The following is a 27,290-nucleotide window of genomic DNA, read 5'->3' as shown; positions in this document are numbered from 1 at the left end:
CTCTAGGGCTCTGACCTGGACTCCAAGATAAATATTTAATGTAGAGGGTGCAGCTGAGCCGACAAAGGTCCCAACTTCCTGTTTCTCACAAGAGGAGGTGGCAGCCACGGGCAAGGAGCTGGGGACTGGCTAGCAGCCTCATCTCTATGGGAATGGGGAATCCGGTAAACAGCTTTGTAGGAGGGGGCAGGGAAGGCCCAGCTGGAGACTTGAGCCTTCCTCCTGAGCTGCTTTGACTTCTGCCTGTCTGCTTATGTCCTGCTGGGTTGATCTCCTCTCTCAGGTCAGAACCTGCTTTGCCCTGGCACCAGTGGCAATAGCTCTCTCTCCCAGAGTCAGAAGCAGCAATGTGTTTGGGAGGAGCTGTGGCAGGATCCCTCCAACATGTTCCCTGGTGCCCATCCAGCTCACAGAAGACAGGATGGGAGCATAGAGCATAAGGAACCTGGACTGATTCCTCCCTTTCTGCCCATATTTAGGGAGAAGAATCCTACCCCTTTGAAAAATGAGAGATTAAAGGGAAAAAGTACTGAAGTCTGGAGATTCCGCCAAAACCCAGGTGTCTGATTTCTCCCTCCAGCCTCAGCTCTATCTGCTGCTGGCCTGACCCCGCAGATAGCTGGCATGGCTCAGGGAGAAGCTGAGGATAGGGAAGGCTGTCTTGGGTGACCTAGCTGTTGTCAACCCAGCAGATTCCTTTTATCCCAAGGCACTATCTCCTCCCTTATCATCTAACAGGGACCTCCCTCCCTGTGACTCTTCCCCATCTCTGGCATGGCCTTTTGTCAGGGGGCAGCCTCTGCCTTCTCAGAGCCACCTGAGCCATAGTAAACACTGTTACATAACTGCTCTGTTTTCCCTGGCTATCTGATCCCAGTTGGCAGTGTGCCCCACCCCCACCCTGCTCCTTGAGGCCACCTCCTTTCGTTCCCTGGATTATCCCCCAATGGCCCCCTTGTCAACAGAGGTCTGTCCACGCCCACCAGACTAAGGGATGATTACCCAAGAGCCTACCAATAGATGCTGTGGCTCTTCACACAGAGGGGGAGGGGAACTCAGGTCACTCTGAACCCAGCTTCTGTCACCAAGAGGAAGGATGAATGGAAAGAGCACTTAAGTAGCTGTTTATTGTAAGTGAGAATTCAGTGTTCTCCAGCAGGAAAAAGGAAGCCAGGGATCCCAGAAGACATGAACCTGAACTCTCAGTTCTTGAGGAGTATCTGTGTCCAGTACTGGGAGTCTGGTATTCAAATGTCACTCAGTCCACCCAGAGCAGCCAAGGAGCTCCCCGAGTCTGTGCTTCAGCACAACACCCTTGCTCCCCCCCACATTAGACAAAGGAAGGGCAGCTGCTGATCCCTCTCTTCTCCATAGGAAGGAACTCTGGTATATTCTTTACTTGGGCTCTCAACAGGTTTTTAATTTGTGCTCTCGGAAGTGTTTTCTTCCCACCAAGGAAACTGAGCAAGCAGATGGAGTGGATTAGCAAAGAAAGCACTGTCCCTTCTGAGGAGCTGGACTTCTCTAGAAGGGAAGACCACAGTAATTCTAAAGCGAGGAACTGAAACCAAGGCACATCAAGACATGAGCACAATTCTGGACTGTTTCGTCCCCTGGGCTCTGTCCCCTTCTCCTGATTCTAGCTCTTGCTAAGGTCGCCAGCCAATTCTACTAAAAGTCCTCATCAGGCCAAATACTCATGGGAACAGGAGTGGGAGAAGGGGAACATAAGTGACTCACTGGGACACTTGGAAGACCCTCGGCTTAATCCAAGTGTTTTGGTTCAGTTGCTGTAAAGTCAGGGATCTCTGTGAGTGAAAAAAGAAACCCATTACAGGTCAAGTGCGGCCAGTGTTGGGACCTGGCAGCCAGGGCGAGTGGATCCCCATGGGATAGAGAGTGAGGGGTTCAGGCCTGGCTGACACAGATATTTCCATAGCACACATGTGACGTAAGTCAAGGTTCTGAGAGTCAAGCACATCCAAACCCGGGAGGCTGGGAGAGAGCTCAGCCTTCTGTCCATCCAATTACTAGTCTGTCTTCGGGGAGGCCTTTCCACTGACATCATGCCAACGACTGTTCTCTCTCCCTCCTTTTATAGATGAGCAGGCAAGCACAGATGGGGCGTCTTTGAGAAAGACTGAACTGGATGAACCTCTTTTAGTTCTCAGGACAGAAAGACAGAGCAAGTGGCTGTCAGCTCTTCAGAAAGCTGATTTTATGAGGGAAAGATAAATAAATGATGACCTCAGAGGGAAAACCCGGCCAAATTAACTCAGCCTTAAAGCAGGGCACACAGACCAGGAGCTGGAAAACTAGGTCTGCGTCACCCCGTCCCAGCAGGTAAACTGAGATAAGGAAGATAAGAGGGCTGGTTTTCTGGCCAGTGGATACTGCCAGGCAGAGCGCTGGCTTCCAAACAAAAGAATGACCTTGTCGTTCCACCTCCTTGAATTCTATGATGAACCTTCTCTTGAACTGCAGCAACATTAAAAAGGCTAACATACCACTATTACTAATCCACTGTATCAAAATTGAACCGACTTTCTAAAACCTGGAAGTTATGATTTAAAAAACCCCCAAAAGACCCGGCAATTACATACAGCAGGCAATAGAGCAGGGATTGGACCTAGATGGAGTGAGAGGTAAATATGAATTTGCACTTGAGTTCTTAATTTCCAGGCCTAAAAAAAATTTTTTTTCATGACTCTGAAATAAAGGCAAGTATTACCTCATTTTACTGAAGGTTTAGCTGAAGTGTAAGGACACTGCTAAGTGAGGATGCTATTGGGATACGAAAGATCCCCAAATGTATATGTAGCTTATTTGGAATGAGAACTGTGGGCTCATTTTCCAGCCCGTAAACTGCACTGTGGCCCTTGCTGTGGCTGCACTGAGAGTGAAACTGATTTAGACTTTCAACCTCTACTGCTGAAGCTGATAGGATCCCCTCACTGACACATTTTCATCTCTAAAGAGCCTACCCCTCAGCCCCCCGCCTGCCCCGAGGTGTGTTATTTTTCCTTACAGATCCACAGCACCTCGTGGTATTTCTACTTTCTCGAGGAACCAAAGGCTGGCCTGACACTTCCCTTCTTGGGCGTCCAACTCCATTTCAACTCCTCTCTGACTTCTTCCACTTCTCCCATGATGGAATTCACCTGTGTCTATATTAGGACCACATGCAGAGTTATTAAATTGCTATGATAAACTTATTTTTATCTTTTGTAAAGACAGTGTTTTCTGGGATGTCTGTCTTCCTTTTCTTTGAGTAGCGGCCTCTGCTGGAGAAGCCACGGAAGGAGCTGGGACTTGAGCGTGAGTTTGTGGTGGGCGAAGTGCCAGGAAGGAGGCCAGGGCAAGGGAATGGATTCTGAGTGGGAGAAACAAACACCAGCACAGCCAGCAAAGCAGATTTAAAACTAGGGAGCTGAAGAGGCGAAGAAAAGAGGTTCCTTTTACTGTGATGGGTTTCCTTTCCTTGAGAGGCCAGTTCCTAGGCATTATCAGAGACCAGACCAGACACGGAACCTAAGGCTTTCCCTTGAGCTCTGGAATTACTAAATGGGTAAGAGCCAAATACAAGTGTCTCCACTAGGAAATAAAGGAAATAAAGACACAGGAAGCCAATAAAGTTATCTTTAATTTTAGGAGTGTTTTCTTCTTCTTTTTTTTTTTCCAAGATGACTTCCAATTTACAGTAAGAAAGTTTTAACAAGTTAATTTCTCGTTCACACACCAAAAAAAGACTTATTAACTGATTTCTGCCAACAAATAACATTTCCACCATTTGCTTTAACATAACCGAAAGCAGGAAAGAGCAAGTAACCTCTAAGCACAAGCAAATAATCCATCATCCAGAAAAGCCTTTAAAAAATGACGCCACCAGCTAGTCTCATACATCTGACCACCTCTTTTAGGACCCTTTTTTGGAAAGTGCCCACTGAATGACATTTCTGTTAGGAAACATAGCTGCTGGTCACAGTGCTCTGAGAAAGGAGAAGTCAGGTGCTCTTGATGGCATCTTCAGAAAGGTTCTCTGACAGACAAAACCACATCTTTACTGCCACAAGTCAAAATCTACAGTAGACCTCTTTGTTATCACATGCACTTTAACATGCAAAAAAAGAAGTTACTTGGAGATCGCTATGTTAAGGGAGTGAAGGGAATCTGGGCAAGAACTTACAGGAAGGCAGTGTGCATGGCCCTCCTTCAGAGCTGCTCAGAGGGATGGTCCACGTCCATGTCCTCACTTCTTGATCTTAAGCCACCCAGACTTGTCTTGAGGGTGGAGAAGAGGAGAAGATGGATAACCCTGTCTTGGACAAAGGTGTTCTTTAGCAAGTCTTGCCAAGGTTGCTGGGGCATGAGGCCATGGCCTCCCGGGAGGGAATATACTCTCCAGGATCACCTTCACCTTTGTGACTGCATAGAAGAAGGCAGGTAACCCTGACCCCATTCACTTTGGCTGGCTAGACACTGGCAGGTCAGGTCACACGTTTCAAAGGAACGCAGGTTCCCTCTTTCACACTCTGTCAATGGCACGAAGCTCTATTGTTCAAGAGTAACAACCCTGTTTTTCCCATACAACTTTCTTCCTCTATAAGCATCTGCTCTCTTAGGGCTTTGCTACGAGCCTTTGATCACAGCAGTGCTGAGGACAGGCTATGGCATTACAACGCTTGGGGACTGCCCTCCAGGTAAACTGAACCCTCCTGCTGCTGCTGCTGGGGCTCCCTAGGCTGCCCTGTACTCACTCTTACAGCAGTTTTCAGAAAAGATGTGGACCTGGGTGCCAGACAAGGTGGTATCCATGATGATAACCACAAATTCAGGAAACTGGAGCCTTCTCCCCACAACTGGGGCTCTGGGTTCACCCACCCTCCAGCCTGTGTTGGGAAAGCTGAATAATGTTTTAAGAAGCACTTGGGTTCCACTGTTACTAAAACAAGTATAATAAACATTGGAGATTCTAGAATGATATCTCAATAAGTGTTTATGGGTGCAGAAATAATTTTCAGTACAAAAGCTGAAGGAAAGAACTTGACAATTGATACAAAGAAAACCCATGAACTAGTCAATCTGGTACAAGCTCTTCCTAAGCCATTTTAACTGACTGGTCACCTAGATTGGGCAGGACAAACTTAATTCTCAAGAGCTTGAGTTTTATATTTGTAGACATGGTGTAGTCAAAAATTCTGGAGATCAGTTTTAATATTTACATAAAACAAGGGAAGGTAGAGGGAACAGATTTCAGCCTTACTCACTCTGAGAAGCTGGAGAGATATCTTGAGTAATGGCCATGAGCAGTGAGCTCGGCTGTGTCTCACACAGGCATGGTTTATAATATTTTTCTTATAGAAAGCAGCTGCCTCAAACTCTGTGTTCTGAAATTACTCAGAAGATGATCTAGGAGACAATGCCAAGGCCGCAAAGTTATCCAGTTGTAAGAAATCTCACCCTTACTCCATAGTGACATTAAATAATAATATCCTGCTTACAAAACAAGACCTTTTCTGACTTTGAACAGTGTCAGAAAGTCAGTAATCCAGATAAGAGAGCAAATCTTTGCTATTGAGAAAAGTTTGCTTCATTGAACTGCAACTCTTCTGTAGGAACAGAAAAGGCAATGTAAATACAGATAAAAGGACATGAAAAATACTGATATTCCTGGAGAGTTGGCTTCTTCTATCTCTAGGCAAGAAACCGTATCAAGCTCATCAGTGTGACAAGCCATTTTCACTTTGCTGGTCAATAGCTAGTCAAAAAATGCAAGAATCAGCAATGTCTATACCCATCTTCAAAGTGTTACCTTGAGGTTTTAAAGAAAACAGGCTACTTTTGTTTTAGTATTCCATCACACACACACACACACACACACACACACACACACACACACACAGTTTATTGTTTTGCTTTTGCACTAAATATTCAAAACAGAGATTGAAATTGCATTAGATGAGTTTTAAAATTTTTCCTAATAAGAACTGTCATCTAATCAATTTGAAATTTGTATGATATGGGAGTTCCCGTCATGGCTCAGTGGTTAACAAATCTGACTAGGAACCATGAGGTTGCGGGTTCAATCCCTGGCCTCGCTCAGTGGGTTAAGGATCCGGCGTTGCAGTGAGCTGTGGTGTAGATCACAGACTCAGCTCGTATCTGGCGTTGCAGTGACTGTGGTGTAGTCCGGCAGCTGTAGCTCTGATTTGACCCCTAGCCTAGGCTGGGGACCTCCATATGCTGCAGGTGCGGCCCTAGAAAAGACAGAAAGAAAAAAAAAATTCATATGATACAAACGTAACAAAATTGGGAAAACTGCTCCTTGGGAAGTATCATTTCTAAAACGGTATTTTAGGGAGTTCCTGTCATGGCCCAACAGAAACAAATCTGACTAGGAACCATGAGGTTGTGGGTTTGATCCCTGGCCTCGCTCAGTGGGTTAAGGATCCAGAGTTGCTGTGAGCTGTGGTGTAGGTCAAAGACATGGCTCGGATCCTGCATTGCTGTGGCTCTGGTGAAGGCCGGTGGCTACAGCTCCATTAGATCCTAGCCTGGGAACCTCCATATGCTGTGGAAGCGGCCCTCAAAAAACAAAAAGTTATTTCAGAAAAGTTTACAAAGGGGCCCTCTGATAGGTCTAGGGAACTGACGTGAGAAGTGTCCCCTGTCAACCCCAACCCCCCCACCAGATGAGAGAAGTTGCATAAGGTCTCTGTGGACCTTCAAGTGAAGGAGAACAAGAGAAAAGTATTTTTAGTATCTTTAGATCATACAGGAGGAGGATTTAGTAAAAACAGAAGAGGCTTTGAAAACAGCAACACTGCAGAATGCTGACAGTTTAAAAGGTTTGTTTGATATGAGGGCCCTAGGCAGACTATCAGGCCTCAGGTAGTCCTATGGTCACCCAGTCATCTCAAGAGCTACTGTTTAGATTAAAACCTTAAATGATATGTTAAAACCCTCCAATGAAGTCTAAAGTGAAGAACAAATACTGTTATTACAATATATTCCTAAGATTCATGCCTTCTAAACTGTCCTGAATCACAGGTGCAAATATATATATATACACTGATTGCTGGTCTGGCTTTAAGAAGCTACGTGTGTCATAGACGCACTCACCACACAACTTTCTAAAGTGCTGAAATATACACCCCAGCTTTCAATAGAACATACGAAATGCCTTTACCTTTAGCATTCAACGGGATCTCCAAACCTAACTTCCTTCAAGAGCTGTTGTTGCGCCCTTGTGAGCCCTCTCCAATTTTCTTGAATCATGACAACTTAACTCTGTACTCCAGCGGATCCTTCAACAGCTCAAAGGATACCTATAAAATACATCTTTTCACATGGCTGTCAAGGAAAACTGCTTTACCGTACTACTTCATTTTGAAAAGACAATGAAGGTGATTTCCAAAGTAATCATCCTTTTCACTAAAACATTTTTTTGCTTATAAAGATTTGTAATAACTATTTCACTATGTGCCTTGCTGAGTGAAGCCCTTAAGAGTGAAGCTCAGGGCTTCTCCTTGTGCGTGTGTATGTACAGCAGTAGCCTCAATGGAAAGAGAAAGGGATCAGGGAGTCCTGTCCGTCAAACCTGTCCCGTGAACTGACCTGCACATTAGTGAGATTTCCAAAGCAGCAGCCGTTTCTGTACTGGGCTTGGGGGAGGGAGGGGTATGAGGATATGCAAGTGATGAATTCCTCTTTGGTTATAAAGAAATGATGGTCAGTAAAGACAACTGCTTGAGACTTTTTCTCCTTTCTTTCAAACGTTTTACTCACACACTGCTAAGAGATCTTCCATCTCCTTCCCAATATCCTACCTTTTTGATTAACAGAACAAACTATGCCACCAGATTCTAATCCCCACATGCTTTGATCTCAGTCATAAACAAATCAGGAATTGTTAGCAAGGCAGAAGGAAACAGAGATAGATGGGCTAAATCATTCTTCTCATGAAATTACGGTTTTGAAAATGGTGTCCATGAAGCTCCAAACATAAATTACTACTTTCTGAGATACTTGCCTCAATGCCGGACACCTGTGCCAAATGACATTAATCCCACAGTATGCACTTTGATGTGGTGTCGCCCAGACATGTACACTCAATGTAAAGCTGACCAATGAGTATTATGACATGGCACTTGTCACCAGGCTAAACCACAAATGGGAGCCTAAGGATCCCTGAAATTTCCTTCACTTTTTTTTGTCTTGTATTTTTAGGGCCACACTCATGGCATATGGAAGTTCCCAGCCCAGGGGCTGACTTGGAGCTACAGGTGCCAGCCTATGCCACAGCCATAGCAACTCCGGATCCAAGCTGTGTCTTCGACCTACACCACAGATCACAGGAACGCCAGATCCTTAATCCACTGAGCAGGCCAGGGATCAAACCCAAGTCCTCATGGATACTAGTCGGGTTTGTTAACCACTGAGCCACGATGGGGTTGATTGTGATTTGAAAAACTAAAGGAAGATTATTCAAATATTGTATCTGAACAATTGTTTCCATATTCCAAAACAGGCTGCCAGAGACTGACACACAATTCAACCTAATGAGTGTTGAGAAATGGAGAAACATCCCAGTAATTAATGGACAGGAAATCCTCACTCATCCAATGCCCTTCAGCAAGACTTCCAGTTGGCAAGGGGACCATTCTAACCTAGTCAGTTTCCATTACCCTAGTTGGTTTCAAAAATGCTGACACAGAAAAACAGATGGATGCTGAGGAGAATAGATGTGGGAGCTGGTGCAGTAACACAGAAGGGTATACACACAGAACGGTCTGACCGTTCAAGGTTCTACACAGGGCATTTATAAAATATTTAGAACTGTTGCTTCCTTTGCAGATGGACTAAGTCACCCAGGGTTCAAAAATAAAAGCAAAAGGATGTGGCAACATTTAAGAAACCTCCAAAGTTCTAAGGGAAGTTTCAATCAATCATGCTCATGGTTAGATGAACAAATTTTAAGTAATTCTAGGAAAACCCCTCATTATTTTTTATTTTGGTGTACTAGAATACAGTCAGAATAACTGAGTCCAGAGAAAAGTGGGTTATTATGGAAAACATTTCCCTTGGCCCTTTAAAATCACTGCATTTGGGTTATTCACTTAGAAGTTCTATAATCAAGTTTTCCGTAAGAAGAGAAATTCTAGCCACTGAAATTTAAGAGATCTTCTTCAGTGGTACCCTATAGAAAGGAAAAAGAAAAAACCCTTCTGTGTTTGAAAAGCGCTTAGTCTGAAATGAAAGATTTTAGCATCCAAAAACAAGAGAAAAGGCTGGCTAGTTGTTCAAGTCAGAAACCCAGGGTGGAGGTTTCCAAGGCCCTTTTATTAGGGGACGGTCCCCTTTATAGCACAAGACTTCACATATGTATCAGGCAATCGGATCAGTTCCTAAAAATCAGGGGGAAAAGGGAAAAACAAAACAGATGCACTTTTTATATATATTCAACATAAATTAAAAGAATTTACAAAACGGTCACCTTTCTTACAGGATAAATGCACCTCCAGGTTTAAGTTGTTTTTGTTTTGTTTCCCAATAATAAATAAGTAAAATGTGTTCTTAAGTTTTGGATCCTCCTGTACCACTGCTGGGCTCCGAGTCATTACTGGCTCTTCTCCCCCTGTCGTTCCTGTGCACGGCGTTTGCTTGGACAGGGGTTACCAATTTCACTGGCCCATCAAAGTATTGGCTATCTTTGCGGGGTGGCATCCGCTCATTAATTCGGTCCAGACCTCGGGCTTCTTCAAAACTGCGGATCCTGTGCTGAAGCGAAAACCCTCTGATGGCTACAGAAAAACAGGAAAAGGAGGAGCTCAATTAGACAGCAAAGGGACTCTAAGTTCTTAGCATACGAACCTCCTAGAGAAAAACATAGAATGGTGGCTGTGGAGCACATGTCTGGTGAAGGAATGGGCAATATTTGATTTCAATTAGCCTTGGCTGAAGCTACTGCTTCCTTAAAGCCCAAAGGGCCACTGAAACTGTCAAAGTAATTTTCACTGAAGCTCAATACAATTAATCACAGCAAAAGTAAACCTGACAAAAAGCCCCAGTACATTTGAAAGCGTCTCTTATGGGCCAGAAACGTGCTCAGTGAGAGAGAAAAAAGGCAACACTAGAACAGTAGAACAAGTCAAGCAGAGTAGTTACTCTAACACAAACATCACATCAACCACACAAAAAAGTAACAAAAGAGCGAATCTGTTTGCTTAGAAGGACAGTGTTTTATCTTGCACAACCAGGAGCTGAACATAAGTTAAAAGCCATCTAAAAGATCAATTCTAGATATTTTCTTTCTGACTGAACTTTTTGTATCACCAAGGAAAGGCATTCGCATTGTGAACCACCTTATCTCACAGAACAATTAAATTGATGACACCAGTTTATGAAGTCCAATGGTTTTTATCCTCAGATTTATAGACAATTTGTTACTTTAAATTTGCTTTCATAGAGACAAAGATAATTTAGTTTGACTGACTTAGGGAAACTTCAGAAACAAATCAAATTCCCATCTACTTTTGTCTCCACTCTTGATATGCTTTGGAATCATTAGATAAAGAGGCGGATGGCTTGAATCTCTGATAACCAAATGGATGCCTCTTGGATGCAGAAGGGCTATGAGATGATATCACTTGACCCCTCATGACCAGCTGCTTAAGCTTCAGCCCTTGCATTAAAACTGATAGGGCCCAGAAAGGCCTTTAGCTGTGGAGAGGGTCATTTAAATTAATACAAATACACGACACGAAGGAAACACTTTGTGAGCATGCCTGGAGATATCTATTCCTATCCTCACTGTTACAGTTCTGGTGATGCAATAATAAAAGATTTCAACTGTTGACAAAGCTTTTTAAAACTAGTAGACAGACACATGATCACATCTATCAGAGGAATATGGCCATACCTTCCCGGGCCTCTACCGCTTCTACTGTGGCTGTAAGAGGCAGGAGCAGTGGCATGCAAAAATGAAGACAGAAAAAGAGTGAGTAAACCAACAGCACTGCTGCCAGCACAGATATCCCAAGGTCCCACCTTATGGCCTATTCACTTCCACAATAAAAGTCAACTAGTTAGAGAAGCGAGAGGATCACTTAAAAAACTAAATGGGGCGGGGAGTATGAAGTGTGGAGTTTCTATTATTTTTAACATTGTAAGTGGCATGAGAACCTTTTAGCTAATGGCATCCATAGCTAAGACAATGGGGACTAGAGGAAACCAAGAGCTATGTCGCTTTCCTTATTTTAAATAGCCAGCTGCTAATTTACAACCTGGCATTCACATGTCAAAATATGTCAAGTCAAATCATTCAATATTACAACTGTTCTTTAGTCTGTGATAGTTCAGATGGTGTTGAATGAGCTGCTGCTGTGTCCTATTAAAAAAAGTTATTTAAAACTATTTCTTAATGCTTCCAAGTAAACTTGTGTGGAGTCCAAATGTCCTTTAGAATTACTTAATAAAAAAGGGTGGCCTTTGAATAACAGACTGGTATTTGGAAGTAGAGAAAAATGGGTTATAAGTGAGGGGTTATTTCTTTTCGGGGAGGGGGGATGCTAAGCTGCCAAAGGCATAAAGCTATTCAATTCCAAATACAAATTCATGTACCATCTGGGATCTGAGACACAGCAGAGGCTGACATTTCCAACCCATATGGCTTCCATTCGCTGTGTGAGAGAGCAGGCCAATTACTAAGAAGGTGCTATTTTCCTTCAGTGATGGAAAAGGAAGCTAAAATTAAAAATTAGTACCAACAGGTAAACTGTCTTGCATTTTCTTTCTAAGATAGTAAAAGCCCTAATACATGAAAAGGTTACAGGTTGTAGTAAGAAAGATCCTATCAGGACAGCCCTGTCAGTTCCTCCCATACTAATTTTTAAAAAGAAGGCAAGGAAGAAGAATGAACACTAAGTTTGCTGTTCCTGGGGCTTTTTATATCAATCAGAGAGGAGAAACTGGAAGAAGTGAAAATTAACTTCCCAACACAATGTGAAAAATGGAAACTTGGAATCAACTTATCAAGTGCTTACATGTGTCAACCATTCATAGGCATGTGTTAAAGCAATGTCACATCCTCTCAAATCTCCTCAAAGAGAACAAATAAACTCTTACAACAAAATGATAGTGCCTTCAAAGAACATATCACTGAAGCAACTGTTAGGAAGCGGGAGAACAAAGCAATATGTGAAATTGTATACAGAATGTTGGTCTAATTAGAGTTTAAAAGCTATATCTGTGGTAAAATGTATACTAGTACCACACTGTTTGAGTTCTCCTAGAATTGCTTTTTGCACTGGGTATTAAGGTATCAGTCTTGGAGTTCCCGTCATGGCTCAGTGGTTAACAAATCCAACTAAGAACCGTGAGGTTGCAGGTTTGATCCCTGGATTCGCTCAGTGGGTTAAGGATCCAGCATTGCCGTAAGCTGTGGTGTAGGTTGCAGATGTGGCTCAGATCCAGAGCTGCTGAGGCTCTGGTGTAGACCGGCAGCTACAGCTCCAATTCGACCCCTAGCCTGGGAACCTCCATATGCTGCAGTTGCGGCCCTAGAAAAGACGGGGGTGGGGGAGATATCAGTCTGCACTGAGGATTCCTTATAAGAAACGGTCATATTCGGAGTTCCCGTCATGGCGCAGTGGTTAATGGCTCCGACTAGGAGCCATGAGGTTGCGGGTTCGATCCCTGGCCTTGCTCAGTGGGTTGGGGACCCGGCGTTGCCGTGAGCTGTGGTGTAGGTTGCAGACTTGGCTCGGGTTCCACGTTGCTGTGGCTCTGGCATAGGCCTGTGGCTACAGCTCCGATTAGACCCCTAGCCTGGGAACCTCCATCTGCCGTGGGAGCGGCCCTAGAAAAGGCAAAACAACAACAACAAAAAGAAACAGTCATATGAAACTGAGAAACTTTTTTTTTTTTTTTTGCTTTTTGCTTTTTAGGGCCACACCCAAGGCATTTGGAAGTTCCTAGGCTAGGGGTCTAATTGGAGCTGCAACTGCCGGCCCACACCACAGTCACAGCAATGCCAGATCCGAGCCATGTCTGCAAACTACACACACCACAGCTCATGGCAACGTTGGATCCTTAACCCACTGAGTGAGGCCAGGGATCAAACCTGTATCCTCATGGATAATTTTCAAAAAATCTTTACTGCAATATAATTCATACACAATAAAATTCACTTGTTATGTCATACAATTCAATGATTGTATTCTATGGTTAGAATACTTTCATCACCCTCCAAAAAAGCCATTTCCATCCCTCATCCCTTCCCCTTAACCTTACAGTCAACCACTAATCTACTGTCTCTACAGATTTGCCTGTTCTAGACATTTCGTATAAATGGACTCATACAATATGTGGTTTTAGTGACTGGCTTCTTTCACTTAGCATAACATTTTCAAGGTTTATTCATGTTGAGAATTGTATCATTACAGCATTCCTTTTTATGACTGAATACTATTCCATTGTATGCATATACCATATTTTGTTTATCCATTCATCAGGTGATAGACAGTTGTATTGTTTACACTGCCTATTACAAAGCAGCTGCTATGAACATTTGCTTACACGTTTTTGCATGAATGTTTGCATATCTCTGGGTATATGACTAGGAGTGGAACTGCTCGGTCGCAAGATTCACTCTATGTTTAATCATCTAGGAAACTTGCTAGATTGGTTTCCAAAGGGCTGCTCCATTTTCCGTCTTCACCAGCAGTGTAGAAGGTCCCAATTTCTCTCCATTCTCACCAACACTTATATTCGTCTTCTTAATTACAGTTATCCTAGTGGGTTTAAAGTAGTATCTCATTGAGGGTAATGTCTAATGATGCTGAACACCTTGTCATATGCTTATTGGCCATTTTATATGTTCTCTGGAAAAGTGTCTATTCAATATTTTACCCATTTTAATTGGGTTATTTGTCTTTTATTATTCAGTTATAAGAGTTCTTTGCATTTTCTAGATACTAGTCCTTACCAGATGTATGATTTGTAAATATATTCATCTATGCTGTGTGTTGCCTTTTTCACTTTATTGATGATTCCAACTTTTGATGTAGTCCAATTTATAATTGACCTGTTTTTTATCTTACAGTCTTTCCTCTTCATTTTGGCTACTAGGAAGCCTGGAGTCAAATCTGTGGCTGACTACTGGCTTTCACTGGTTATGTTTTCCTTTTGTGCTCCAATTTCCAAGCATACTTATTTCACTTCACTGTGTTGTATGTGCGCTGTAACTTACTCAAATCCCTCTTGGAACAAGGTGGGGCATAAATGAATGTAGGCTATAAGGCCGCATGGGATGGGATATTGGTGGTTGAAAGCTCTCCAAGTAAAGTTACATAAAAAATAAAAGGCCCTTTTTAGCTCATGTTCCACTTTGCCAATGAACCTGTCGAACAGAGGCTCTGATGGGAAAATGACAAAATAAACTCAGTTCATGCCAATCAGAGAGAATAACAGCTTTAAAAAGTTGGCTGCAACCTTAGTTTTGTTCTTACACATTCCTAAGATTTCTATCAACTTGGGAGGTATCAATAAACAATCCTATATTGATTAAAGCACTCATATTCAAGTTAAGAATGAAGAGAAACTAGATATATTTGGGACTGAGAACAAAGGCAACCCAAGGATCATAAACAACAAATCTCCAAATTACACATCTATAAAATTCTTTTCGTTACTTATCTCAGATTTGCAGATTTACTCTTTCCAATCAAGGTCTAGAAGAATTTGGTTGAGATTAAAATAACAACTTTGTGATCAGCAAATTTTTGGAACTTTTCAAGAAAGGATGCTAAGGACACAGTGTTTCTTTCTCCATATTACCTATCAACTCTAAAATGCCCTGTCAGAGCTGCTCTTGGAATATCTCACAGGACTAGCAGCAAAGTTAGGGGGGGAAAGCATTTTGCTCACAAGAAACTGTGCATTTGAGAGAAAAATTCAATCTGAAACAGTTTATTGATTCTATCAAACTATAGAAGAAAGTTAATTATGTACTTCCTAGGAAAAAATGTTCTCTCTTCCTTATAAATTGCTAACCTCTAATATTTCAGTATTCAATCTGAAAGAGGAGGAAATCAATCCTATAAAAAGAGGGGAGGAGGTGTGGTTCCTATTAATCAATAGCACTGGAACGTTCACAAAACACAAAGAATTCCTGTGTCAGGATGACAAGGAAAAAGAAAAAGTTAAGTAGAAACAATTCAAAAAACAAGGGGGCAAAAAAGCAGTGAAACTCTAACTTTCAATGCTTCAACTCCAGTTTTCTTTCTTCTTTCTTTTTTCGCTGCCCCATGGCATATGGAGTTCTCCAGCCAGGGTTCAGAGCCAAGTGGGTAACGCTAGATCCTTAACCCACTATGTCAGGCCAGTGATTGAATCTGCATCCCAGCACTACACAGATACCACTGATTCTGTTGCACCACAGGGGGGGACTCCAACTCCAGTTTTCATGCCTGGAATAGTCATCCAATGATTTGATCTCATTTCTCTTCCCCTTGCTTGGCTGTTTATTCTGACCAACATTGTTCTTTTCATTCCAGGGTTCCATAGAGTCAGCACCCACACAATTCTTAGAGCAGACGCTCTGTGGTAAGGAGGTGACTGTGGCACTGTTGTAGGATATGGCCTGCAGGCAAAGAGGCAAACTCCCTCTCTGAGTGAAAAACTCTAGCCCCCCACATGAGGGTATACAACATACACAAGTGAGTCATAACATGTGTACAAATCTGAAGTGTACAGCTTAATATATTTTTATATATGTGTACACTTGTGTAACTACCACCCAGATAGGGACACAATACATTTCCACTACTCCAGAAGCACCCTGCGCCCCTTCTGGGTCCATGTTCTCCCACCAGAGGAAGCACCACTCTGACTTCTTTTGCCATTAATTAATCTGTCCATTCTCTCCCCCCACCTTTTTTGAAAGCAGAAAAATAATTTATCCTAAAAGATGGCGGAAATAAATCCATCTTGAAAATATAGTTTGGCATCATTCCAGTGGGACAGATCTTCCCTCTGAGCAAGTTCTCCTCCTGACTGCCCCATGGGGTCTTCCTGTGTTGGAACTGTTTTTAAACACTTTGGGGATTCCCATGTTGTGAGCAGGCAGGAGCCACTTTCAAATCCACAAGACCAAGGAGAGAATAATATATTTCTCAGAAGAGAATCTTTCTTTCTTTCTCTTTCTTTCTTTCTTTCTTTCTTTCTTTCTTTCTTTCTTTCTCTTTCTTTCTTCCTTCCTTCCTTTCCTTTCTTTCTTTCTCCTTTTTCCTTCCTTCCTTCCTTCCTTCCTTCTTTTTCAGCTGCATCCACAGCATATGGAAGTTCCTGGGCCAGGAACTGCATCTGAGCTGCAGCTTCAACCTGCGCCGCAACTGCAGCAATGCCAGATCCTTAACCCAGTGCGCAGGGCCAGGGATCTCCATAGAAACAAGCAGATCATTAACCTGCTGCACCACAGCAAGAACTCCAAGAATAGCACTTTCTATCTCAGAAGGGTGTGTGAACATTTCATGGAGTCAGCATGGTTTAGGTTAAGTAGGCACATAATTCATCGAAGTGTAAAAGGAAAAAAATACTGCATTGCAGTGTAAGATACTCATTGTGATGTGAATGTTTAAGGCAGCTGATGGCCAAAAGAGGTGAGTCAAGGAAGGTAGACTGGATATGGAGGTGATTTTACATACAGAGGGAGGGATTCTCTTCATGATAAGAGCTAGCAGCAGTGAGGCTGAGACCCTCAGGGATGAATCAGGGCTCCAAGGAAGCTGACGAAGCCCCATGACACACTCATCATGATGAGAGGCCCGTATATGCCACAGCTGCCATGGGAGCTGCTGCTCAATTTGGTCCCACCCAGAAGTGTTAGTTTTCCTGTTCCTTTTTTTTTTTTTTTTTTTTTTTTTTGCCTTTTCTAGGGCCACACCCGTGGCACATGGAGGTTCCCAGGCTAGGGGTCTAATTGGAGCTGTGGCCGCTGGCCTTCGCCAGAGCCACAGCAATGCCAGATCCAAGCCTCGTCTTCAACCTATACCACAGCTCACAGCAATGTCAGATCCTTAACCCACTGAGCGAGGCCAGGGATTGAACCTGCAACCTCATGGTTCCTAATTGGATTCATTTCTACTGCTCCATGACGGGAACTCCATTTGTGTGTAGTTTTTTAGTTTATCATGATGTGTGTGATATTCAATCATGTTTCTGCATGTATTGATAATGTTACACTTTACTGCTGAGTAATATTCCATTGAATAAATATAAGACAATTTATTTATCCTACTTTTTTTTTTTTTTTTTTTAAAGGGCCATACCTGTGGCATATGGAAGTTCCCAGGCTAGGGGTCTAACTGGAGCTGCAGCTTCTGGGCTGCATCACAGCCACAGCAACACCAGATCTGAGTCACATCTGTGACCTATACTACAGCTCAATGCGATGCTGGATCCTTAACCCACTGAGCGAGGTCAGGGATCAAACCGCATCCTCATGGATACTAGTTGGGTTTGTTACCGCTGAGCCATGATGGTAACGCCTATCCTACTATTTTTTTGGCTGCACCTATGGCATGCAGAAGCTCCTAGGCCAGGGATGGAACCAGCACCACAGCAGTGACCCAAGCCACTGCAATGACAATGCTGGATCCTTAACCAGCTGAGCCACCAGGGAATTCCTACCTTACTATTGATGGAAATGTGGGTTGTTTTCCATTTTGGACTATTATGAATAAAGCTAAAGTGGTTTTGTTTTAATTTTTTTTTTTTTTTTAGGGCTGCACCTATGGCATATGGAGGTTCCCAGGCTAGGGGTTGAATCAGAGCTGTAGCTGCCAGCCTACACCACAGCCACAGCAACATGAGATCCGAGCCATGTCTGTGACCTACACCACAGCTCATGGTCACTGAGCGAGGCCTGGGACCGAATCTGTATGCCTACGGATACTAGTCAGATTCGTTCCCACTGAGTCACAACAGGAACTCCTCACTGTGGTTCCGATATCCATTTCCCAGATGAGTAACGACTTTAAGCATCTTTTCATATGCTTTTTGGCCATTTTGATACCATCTTGTGAAAAACTTGTTAAAATCTTTTTGACAATTTTTTTTTTTCTTCTTTGGCTGCATCTGTGGTATATGGATGTTCCTGGGTCAGGGATGGACCCAAGCCACAGCTGTGACCTACGCCACGGCTGCCACAATGCTGGATCCTTACTTAACCAGGGATCAAACCTGCGCTGCTGCAAAGAAAACACCAGATCCTTTACCCACACAACACAGAGGAAACTCCCTTTAGCCCCCTTTAAAAAAATTGGTCGTGTTTTTCTTATTCAGTTGTAGTTCCTTATATAATTTGAATATAAGTCCTTTGTCAGATATATGTACTACAAAAATCTTTTCCTAGTTTATAGTTTGCCTTTTCCCTTTCTTAATCTATTCAAGTTTTTGCGAATAGACATTCCTAATTTTTTTTTTTCTTTTTTAGGGCTGTACCTGCAGCATATAGAAGTTTCCAGGCTAGGGGTTGAATTGGAACTGCCATAGCAACACCAGACCCAAGCCGCATCTGCGACCTACACCACAGCTCACAGTAACGCTGGATCCTGAACCCACTGAGCTGGGCCAGGGATCAAACCCATATCTTCATGGATACTAGTCAGGTTCATTAACCACTGCCACTGAGCCACTACAGGAACTCCAACTCTGACATTCTTTTTTTTTTTGGTCTTTTTGCCTTTTCTAGGGCCGCTCCCGCGGCACATGGAGGTTCCCAGGCTAGGGGTCTAATTAGAGCTGTAGCCGCTGGCCTATGCCAGAGCCACAGCAACTCAGGATCCGAGCAGTGTCTGCGACCTACACCACAGCTCAAGGCAACACCGGATTCCCAACCCACTGAGCGAGGCCAGGGATTGAACCCACAACCTCATGGTTCCTAGTCAGATTCATTAACCACTGCGCCACGACGGTAACTCCTCCAACTCTGACATTCTTAATTTTAACACAACTCATTCATTAGTTTTTTTAAGGTTAGAACTTTTTGTGTTGTATTTAAGGACCCTTTATCTACCCCAATGCTTACTCTCCATATTTTCTTCTAGGAATTTTATTGTTTTACCTTTTACATTTAAGTTATAATTCATTTTGATTTAGTTTTTATGTGTGGAGAGAAGGGTCAAGATCCATTTTTCCCCCAGAGATGATATCCAGCTGCTTTAGCATCATCATTGAAAGAAGCTCTAATTTTCTGTTTTTTTTGGGGGGGGGCATGCCCACGGCATATGGAAGCTCCTGGGCCAGGGATCAAACCCGAGCCACAGCAGCGACCCAAGCCACTAGAGTGGCAACACCAGATCCTTAATCTGTTGCACCACAAGAGAACTCAGGTAATAAAATTAAATAAATTTTAATTTTACATAGATTGCTAGGTAACAGGCGCACACCTCCACAAAAGGAGCATGTTTCATACTCACCTGTCTCAATGGTCTGCTTTCCTCCTGAAAGGACACCCAAAGGGAGTGTACCAGTAGGAGTCAGGCCCTTGAGAGTCAGCACACTCTCACTCTCTTCCCTGCAAAGGAAGATCAAAGCCCTGGGTTAATGCCAGGGTGTCCAAAACTCAGCAACCCAAAGATACTGGGAAAAGGTGAAGAAAAGATGCACAGAGATGGAGGACAAGTTCTCCTTTGCCCTACTCCTTCCCTGACTCAAAGAAAGGGAAGTTTTCTGTAGATATTCCAATTTTAAAGTTAGCCAGGTTTTCAACTAGAGCCACTTAATAGTCAGGTGCTGCTCTAATGTTTTCCATGAATTATTCTATTTAATCCTCCTAGTAACCTTGTAAAGCAGATCCTGCTATTTTGATTTTTTAACAGACAAGGAAAATGAGGTGCAAGACGACACAGCTGAGATGTAGAGCAGGATGGGAACACAGGCAATCTGGCTCTAGAATCCACACTGAATCACTGCATTCACTGCACAATATCTAAATTCATCCCAATTAAATGTTTGCTAGAACATTTCTAGTGACTTTACCATGTAGGGCTGATTCAATCTGTGCACAACCCAAAGACCTACAGTTCTAAAATCAAATTCTAATTCTAAAAGAGCTGTTCAGAAATCACCTTCTAAATTACTCTCAAAATGCTTTTATCCCACAACGTAGTGACAGAGTTATCCTTACCGAAGAATTGAAAAGACCCGTGCCATCTTTCCAATGGCTCTGATTTTATTCTTGATGATCTCCTTTCGAACTGTAGTGCCTCCTTAGAGAATACAAAGAATAAGTATGTTAAAGGGATATGTTAGCAGGTTAGTTTTTTTAAAATGCAAGATGAAGTGTCTTTCTAAATTAAAGAAACTGTTGTTTTTAAAAAAGAAACCAAGGCCTAGGTTTGTTTAAACAAACAAAAATCCCAGGAAGTTCTAAGGAGCAAGAGAAAAAAAATAATCCAGAAGACAGGGAAAAAAGATGAAAGAAAAAGTGGAGGAACCACAAAAAAAGACAGATTGAGCAGATCTATGGAAGTAGGAACTTATTTGTGGTTCCGAGATGTAGAACACAGTGAAGGATGAAATACACACACATAAACAAAGACAGCTGCTACAGCAAAGATCTCTTTTGAGAATGCTGTGGGCCACCTTAGGATGCAGGGTTTGGCCTGCCAAATGGCAAGTGATGATTTGAGCAGTTGCTTTCTACATGTAAACACAACACACAGCTAGCCCTCCTGAATTCAGTGAGAGCTGCTTTCATTCTATAATCCTCATTTACAAACTAGTGAGTTATTTCCTACAGTAGATGACTGTGCAATGCAAATTATGATGATAGGTAACGTATTTTACAAAGCAACATCAACAAAGTTAACATAAGATTTTATGGCCTGTTCTCATCTAAGATTTAGGAAACAGCTCACACATGAGAAGCCACGGTTCAGGCATGCATCAGGTGACCGCATTCAGAAGTCAGAAACTCCTCACCCCCCAGCTATCAGTATCCTGCAGGATTTTACAGCAGGGTCCAGAGAAAACATACACATTAAAACAGAAAGGGAGGATGGAGAGCCTGTCTGAAATTACCCAGCTACAACTAAAAGAGTCTAATTAATAGACTGTGGTGGAACAGACAGCGAGTATTAAGCTTGTAGCACATTTTGGTCAGATACCTTTCTGATAGCTTGAAATGTAGTGATCTTCAGGGAGAAGAGACACCAATAAACAAGGAGATGAAAATAGAAATATGGGAAGAGAAATTTAAGTTTGCATGGAAGACAAAAAAAAAATCAAAGTAAAATGCAATGAGAGAAGCAGGCTATTATCTAAATCAGCTCAGAAGAGATATCTTTGGTGTATGATAAAATATTAAATTACAGATTTCTTGCCAGTCATTTATTTCTTAAAAGTTTTATATTAATTCACATTCATTATTCTTCAACATATTCTATCCCCACAGATCATGAAAATACAATTAGACAAAGAAAAATGTATTATTTGTGGAACAAATAATGCTGAAAACAAACCAATGAACAAAAACAAAGAACAGAATGAACAGCTTACAAATCTCTTAAGAAGAAAATCAAGTTTTTGCATAATGGATTCAGTGACATATCTTTCTGGAGATATTATAGTTTTTCCATTTTTTAAGTTTCATATTTTCTTCAGAATCTCCAGTTCATTCAAGTTGCTTTTTGTTGTTTTTGCTGTTGTCTCTCTTAAGAGACTTTCCTGAGGAATCCCATAATCCTTGGTGTCTGCTCATGATTAAAAATGATGGATCAGAAAGTTTCAGAGTGGTGGGTGGACTGTCAACTTGGAACCCTCCATTCAGAGTGATTGGGGTGGGCGTGTGTTAGGGAATTCTCTGTTTCAGTACTGAGAATGCATATGGCCACTTAATTCACATTTGGGGCAAAGTATTGATGCCCTTAATTATATTCCTGTCCAAAATTCTTTCATTTACACTTTTTAGAGGTTAGCCTCCAGTCTTGGAGAAGAGGCAGCTACAACTTTAAACTGCCTTTCAAACAGCAGCTTTTACCTACTTTACTTATTTTAGCTCAGTACCTGTCTCCCTCCTCCCCTCAACTTACAGTTCCCAATTTTAGCATCTGGTGTAGGCTACCAATTCCTTTGCTCTGTAAGGATTCTGTGCTGGAACTCAGCATTCCTCAGTCTAAGCTAGCTGGGCTTTAGTTTTCGTGACTCAGCCAAGTCAGTAACACTAATTTATTTGTTTTCCAGCTTCCAAAATTCCTGCCAAAATCTCCACATTTTTGTACGCTTATAACTAAAAAGAAAGCTCTTATTGTGAAGTATGATAAACATACAGAAAAGTACACAAAGCAAATGTATAACTCAATGATTTATTAAAAATCAAATGACTACATAACCAATTGGGTCAATGAACAGAACCTTGCCAGCACCCCAGATCACCCTTTTGGCCTCTCCTAAAAATTATAGTCTCCCTCTTCTCAGAGAAAAGCATTCTCTTGACTTCTACTGAAATCACTTTCTTGCTGTTCTTTATAGTTTACCATGTAAACCTGTATCCACAAGCACTAGTTTTAATTTTTAAAAATTTTATGGATTGGAACAAATAATATATTTTTGTGTCTGGTTTCTTTGACTCAGCATGATGTTTGTTAGATTCATCCATGTTTTCCCTGTTCCTGCAGTTTGTTGTTATTTATATAATTCCGCTATATGAATATGCCACAATTTATCTTTTTTACTGTCAGCGGTCATCTGGGCTGATTCCAATATTTGGCTATTCTGAATTCAGCTGCTATGAATATTCCAGTGTATTACTCTCTGCTGCACATATTTCTGCTAAGTATATTCCTAGAATTAGAGTGCTCAGTTATAGGGTATGTACATTTTCAACTTTTGGTAACTGTTTGGCTTTATCTACTAAAGGGGATATACTAATTTGTACTGCAGTATATGAGCATTCCTGTTGCTACATTCTGGACAATACTTGGTGTTATTCACCTTTAATTTCAGCCAATTTTGTAGGTGTGTAGAATCATCCATTGCAGTTTTAATTTGCATTTTCATGATGACTAATGTGGTTGAGTAAGTTTTGATATTTTTATTGGCCATTTGGATATCCTCTTTTGTGACGTCTCATCTGACTCATCTGTAGTTCTTAATATATTCTGCAAATGAGCCATTTGTTGGTTGTGTAGCAAACATCCCCTCCTACTCTGTAGCTTATCTCGTCACACTCTTAATAGAGTCTTTTGATAAATACGAGTACTTCTTTTTTTCCAGAAGTTCTTATTTTTAATATAGTCCAACAGTTTCCTGTATTGTTAGTGCTTTTTGTATTCCGTTTAAGAATTTTTTTCTCTACCTCAAGGTCATGAACACATTCTATATTATAAATACTAGAAGATTTATTTTTTGCCTTTCATATTTGAATGTATTAATCCATCTGGAATTTATTTTTGTGTTCGGAATATGACAGGGGTCAGGTTTAATTTTTTTTTCAAACGGATATCCATAAACCATACCAATACTATCATTTTCCCAATATTCTGCAGTGCCACCTCTGGTGTAAATCAAGTGTCCATATATATGTGGATTTATTTCTGGATTCATCGCTCGACTGTTCTTGCACTAATAATTCTAATTACCGTAGCTTTATAGTAAATCCTGACATCCTATAGAACAAATCCTCTCACCTTATTCTTCTTCAAGACTCTAGCTATTTCCATATTATTTTAGAAACTATCCTTAGCATCTCTATATAAATTTTAGGCTCAAATTGTCTTTTATTATTTATGTATTTTTATATATTTATTTATTTATTTAGCTTTTTAGGGCTGCGTCAGTGGCATATGGAGGTTCCCAGGCTAGGGGTCCAATTGGAGCTACAGCAGCCAGCCTATGCCACAGCCACAGCAACACAGGATCTGAGCCATGCCTGCGACCAACACCACATCTCACGGCAATGCCAGATGCTTAACCCACTGAGAGAGGCCAGGGATTGAATCCGCAAACTCATGGTTCCCAGTCAGATTCGTTTCCACTGTGCCACGACAGGAACTCCTCAAACTTTTAATATTTGATTTTGTATTGATTCTATAGATCAATCTGGAATAACATATCTTTATACTATTGAGTCTTCCAATAATCTATGAACAAGATATTTCTTCCTATTTGTTTAGATGTCCTTTAATTTCTCAAGCAATGTTTTACAGTTTTTTGCTGAGAAGTATCACATATCCTATGTCAGATTTATTGTTAGGAATGACATTGTCTATGACATAATTTTTAAATTTCATTTTGCGTGTTGCTAGTAAATAGAATATGAATTATTTTTGCTTTTTGACTTAGTATCCAGTACCTCTGCTACACAGGCTTTTTGATTCTGATAATCTATAGACTCTTTTATTTGTTTTTTTTTTTTTTTTCTTTTTGTCTTTTGTCTTTTTAGGGCCACAGCCATGGCATATGGAGATTCCCAGGCTAGGGGTCTAATGGGAGCTATAGCTGTTGCCCTACACCACAGCCTCAGCCATGTGGGATCCAAACCTCGTCTGCGACCTACATCACAGTTCATGGCAACGCCGGATCCTTAACCCACTGAGTGGGGCCAGGGATCAAGCCCGCAAACTCATGGTTACTAGTCATGTTCGTTAACCACTGAGCCATGATGGGAATTCCTAATCTATATACTCTTTAAAATTTCTTTATACATAGTCACATTATCTATAAATAATGATATTGTATACAGATACTGTATCCTTGTCCCTAATCACTGAGGAAAGCTATCAACATTTCCCCATATATTTGCTATAGGAGTTTTCATAGATACATTCGGCAGATTAAATAATACCTCTGTAAGCCTAGTTTAAGAGATCTACTGTAAATGAAATATGAACCTTATCCAATGCCATTCCTACACGTGGTGAAGTAATGATTTTTCTTTCTTTCTTTTTTTTTTTTTTTTGGTAATGCAGTGAATTATGATGATTGACTTAAAAATTTTTACTTTAGAATAGTTTTAGATATACAGAAAAGTTGTTAAGGTAGCATAGAAGGAGTTCCTATTGTGGCTCAGGGGATTAAGGACCTGAAGACCTGATGTTGTCTCTGTGAGGATCCGGGTTCAATCCCTGGCCTTGCTCAGTGGGTTAAGGATCCAGCGTTACTCCCAGCTGTGACATAGGTAATATATTTATTCTGGATAATATATCTATTCTTCTCCTTTTACTTTCAAACTTTCTGTATCTTTTTGCTTTAGATCTCTCTCTCTCTCTCTTTTTGGCTATGATCACAGCATGTGAAAGTTCTCAAGCCAGGGACTGAACCCATGCCACAGCAGTGACCCAAACCTTAGCAGTCACAACACCAGATCCTTAACCCACTAGGCCACCAGGGAACACCTAGATCCATCTCTTATAAAACATCATAGAGTGTTTTTATTTGTTTGTCTTTTGTTTTGCTCATGACTGTGGCATGTGGAAGTTCTCGGGCTAGGCATCAAACCCGTGCCACAGCTGCTACCCGAGACACAGCAGTGTCTTAACTGCCAGATCCTTAACCTGGTGCACCACCAAGGAACTCCAAATTTTTAAAAAACATTTTATGGTAATAGAGTTCTCAGGTAGCTGAATGGGTTAAGGATCTGTCATTGTCACTGCTGTGGCTCAGGTTGCTGCTGTGGCGCAGGTTCAATGCCTGGCCCCAGAACTTTTTTGTGTTCTCAGTGGGTTAAGTATCTGGTAGCATGGGTGCTGCCCCAAAAAAGTCTTACTTGACAATTTTCATTCATTTATATTTAATGAAATTGCTGATGTATTTAGCACACGTATTTCCTACTATTTGTTCTCTTTATTTCTTCCTGAATCTCCAAGCTTCCATCTGGTATTTCCTTCTGCTTGAATAATATTCTTTAGAATTTCATTTACCATAGGTCTCCTGGTAATTCCCTTAGAATATTTACTACAGGGAGAGATACCTGAAAAATGCTTACTTCTTCTTCATTTTTGAAGGATATTTCTACTATGTTGAGAATTCTAGGTATAGCAATTATTATCTTTCAGTACTTTGAACATGATATTCCATGGTTTCTTGCTCCCATTATTTCCATTAAGAATCTACTGTCTTTTTAAATCAACCTTACTTCAATTAAAAAAAAAAGAGAAAAGAATCTACTGTCTTTTTTTTTTTCTTTTTAGGGTTGCACATGCAGCATATGGAAGTTCCCAGGCTAGGGTCGAATCAGAGCTGCAGCTGCTGGCCTACATCACACAGGATCCAAGCCCCACTTGTGACCTACACCACAGCTGAGGGCAATGCCAGATACTTAACCCACTGAGCAAGACCACAAATAAAACCCACACTCTTATGGATACTAGTTGGGTTCTTAACCCACTGAGCCACAGTGGGAACTCCAAGAATCTACTGTCTAATTGCTCTGTTATGATAGTAATTTTTTTTTTCCCTGGCTGCTTTAGAGTTTGTTTTCTTTCATCTGAAGAACTTTTACTATGATGTGCTTCTTAGATGTTCTTTTCTTTGAATTCATTCTGCTTTACTTTTGGGGACTTGTTTAATCTATGGCATAACTTCTCAGTTTTAGAGAACTTTTATCCAATATCTTTTCAAATACTGGTATTACTCCTTTCTCTCTCTCTTCTCAAGGATTCCAAACACACAGATGATACCTATTCATTGTACCCTCCATGCCTCTTTTGCCTTTTTTTTTGGTATTTTATTTTTCTCTTTGTGATTTATACTAGGTTGTTTCCTCTGACCTATATTCTGGTTTGTTTACTCTCTATTTAGCTTTATTTAATCTGTAATAAATTCATCCGTTGAATTTTTGTTTTATTTTTCATTCCTAGAATTTTCTTTTGGAATTTTATCAACTCTGCTATATCCCTTTTTATAACTCACAGTTCTCTGCCTTTTTTGTTTTTGTCTTTTTAGGGCCACACCCACGGCATATGGAGGTTCCCAGGCTAGGGGTTGAATCAGAGCTGTAGCTGCCGGCCTACACCACAGCCACAGCAACGCCAGATTTGAGCCATGTCTGCGACCTGCACCACAGCTCACGGCAACGCCGGATCCTTAACCCACTGAGTAAGGCCAGGGATCAAACCTACATCCTCATGGACTAGTTAGATTCGTTTCCACCAAGCTACAAGGGGAACTCCCCCAATTTTTTTTTTTGTTTGTTTTGTTTTTTTTGTCCTTTTTAGGGCCGAACCCCGTGGCATATTGAGGTTCCCAGGCTAGGGGTCTAATTGGAGCTGTGGCCGCTGGCCTAC

At 41.5% G+C, this 27,290-nt stretch overlaps 1 protein-coding gene across 8 annotated transcripts in view; it reads right to left on the bottom strand.

The window, feature by feature from the left end:
- The window catches only part of PPP3CC (protein phosphatase 3 catalytic subunit gamma), an 87,530-nt gene continuing 63,865 nt past the window's right edge, over positions 3,626-27,290 (bottom strand). The window contains exons 11-17 of one of the 8 annotated variants that reach the window (XR_002338570.1): positions 21,174-21,200; positions 20,192-20,273; positions 19,482-19,579; positions 10,922-10,951; positions 9,497-9,803; positions 7,190-7,328; positions 3,626-5,409 (exon numbers count right to left, since the gene is read on the bottom strand). Coding sequence is in view for 5 of the 8 variants with exons in the window: in XM_003483381.4 (XP_003483429.1) it covers positions 9,577-9,803; positions 10,922-10,951; positions 19,482-19,579; positions 20,192-20,273; positions 21,174-21,200 (464 nt within the window). In the remaining 3 variants the exon portion in view is untranslated. Of the gene's footprint in view, positions 9,804-10,921; positions 10,952-19,481; positions 19,580-20,191; positions 20,274-21,173; positions 21,201-27,290 lie in introns of all 8 variants that reach the window. The other 7 variants (XR_002338571.1, XR_002338572.1, XM_003483381.4 and 4 more) reach the window with 7 other exon arrangements.

This window comes from Sus scrofa, chromosome 14 (genome assembly GCF_000003025.6).
Source record: "Sus scrofa isolate TJ Tabasco breed Duroc chromosome 14, Sscrofa11.1, whole genome shotgun sequence".
NCBI classification, from domain to species: domain Eukaryota; kingdom Metazoa; phylum Chordata; class Mammalia; order Artiodactyla; family Suidae; genus Sus; species Sus scrofa.
The sequence above is the reverse complement of the archived record's forward strand: the minus strand, read 5'-3'. Positions and strand labels throughout refer to the sequence as shown.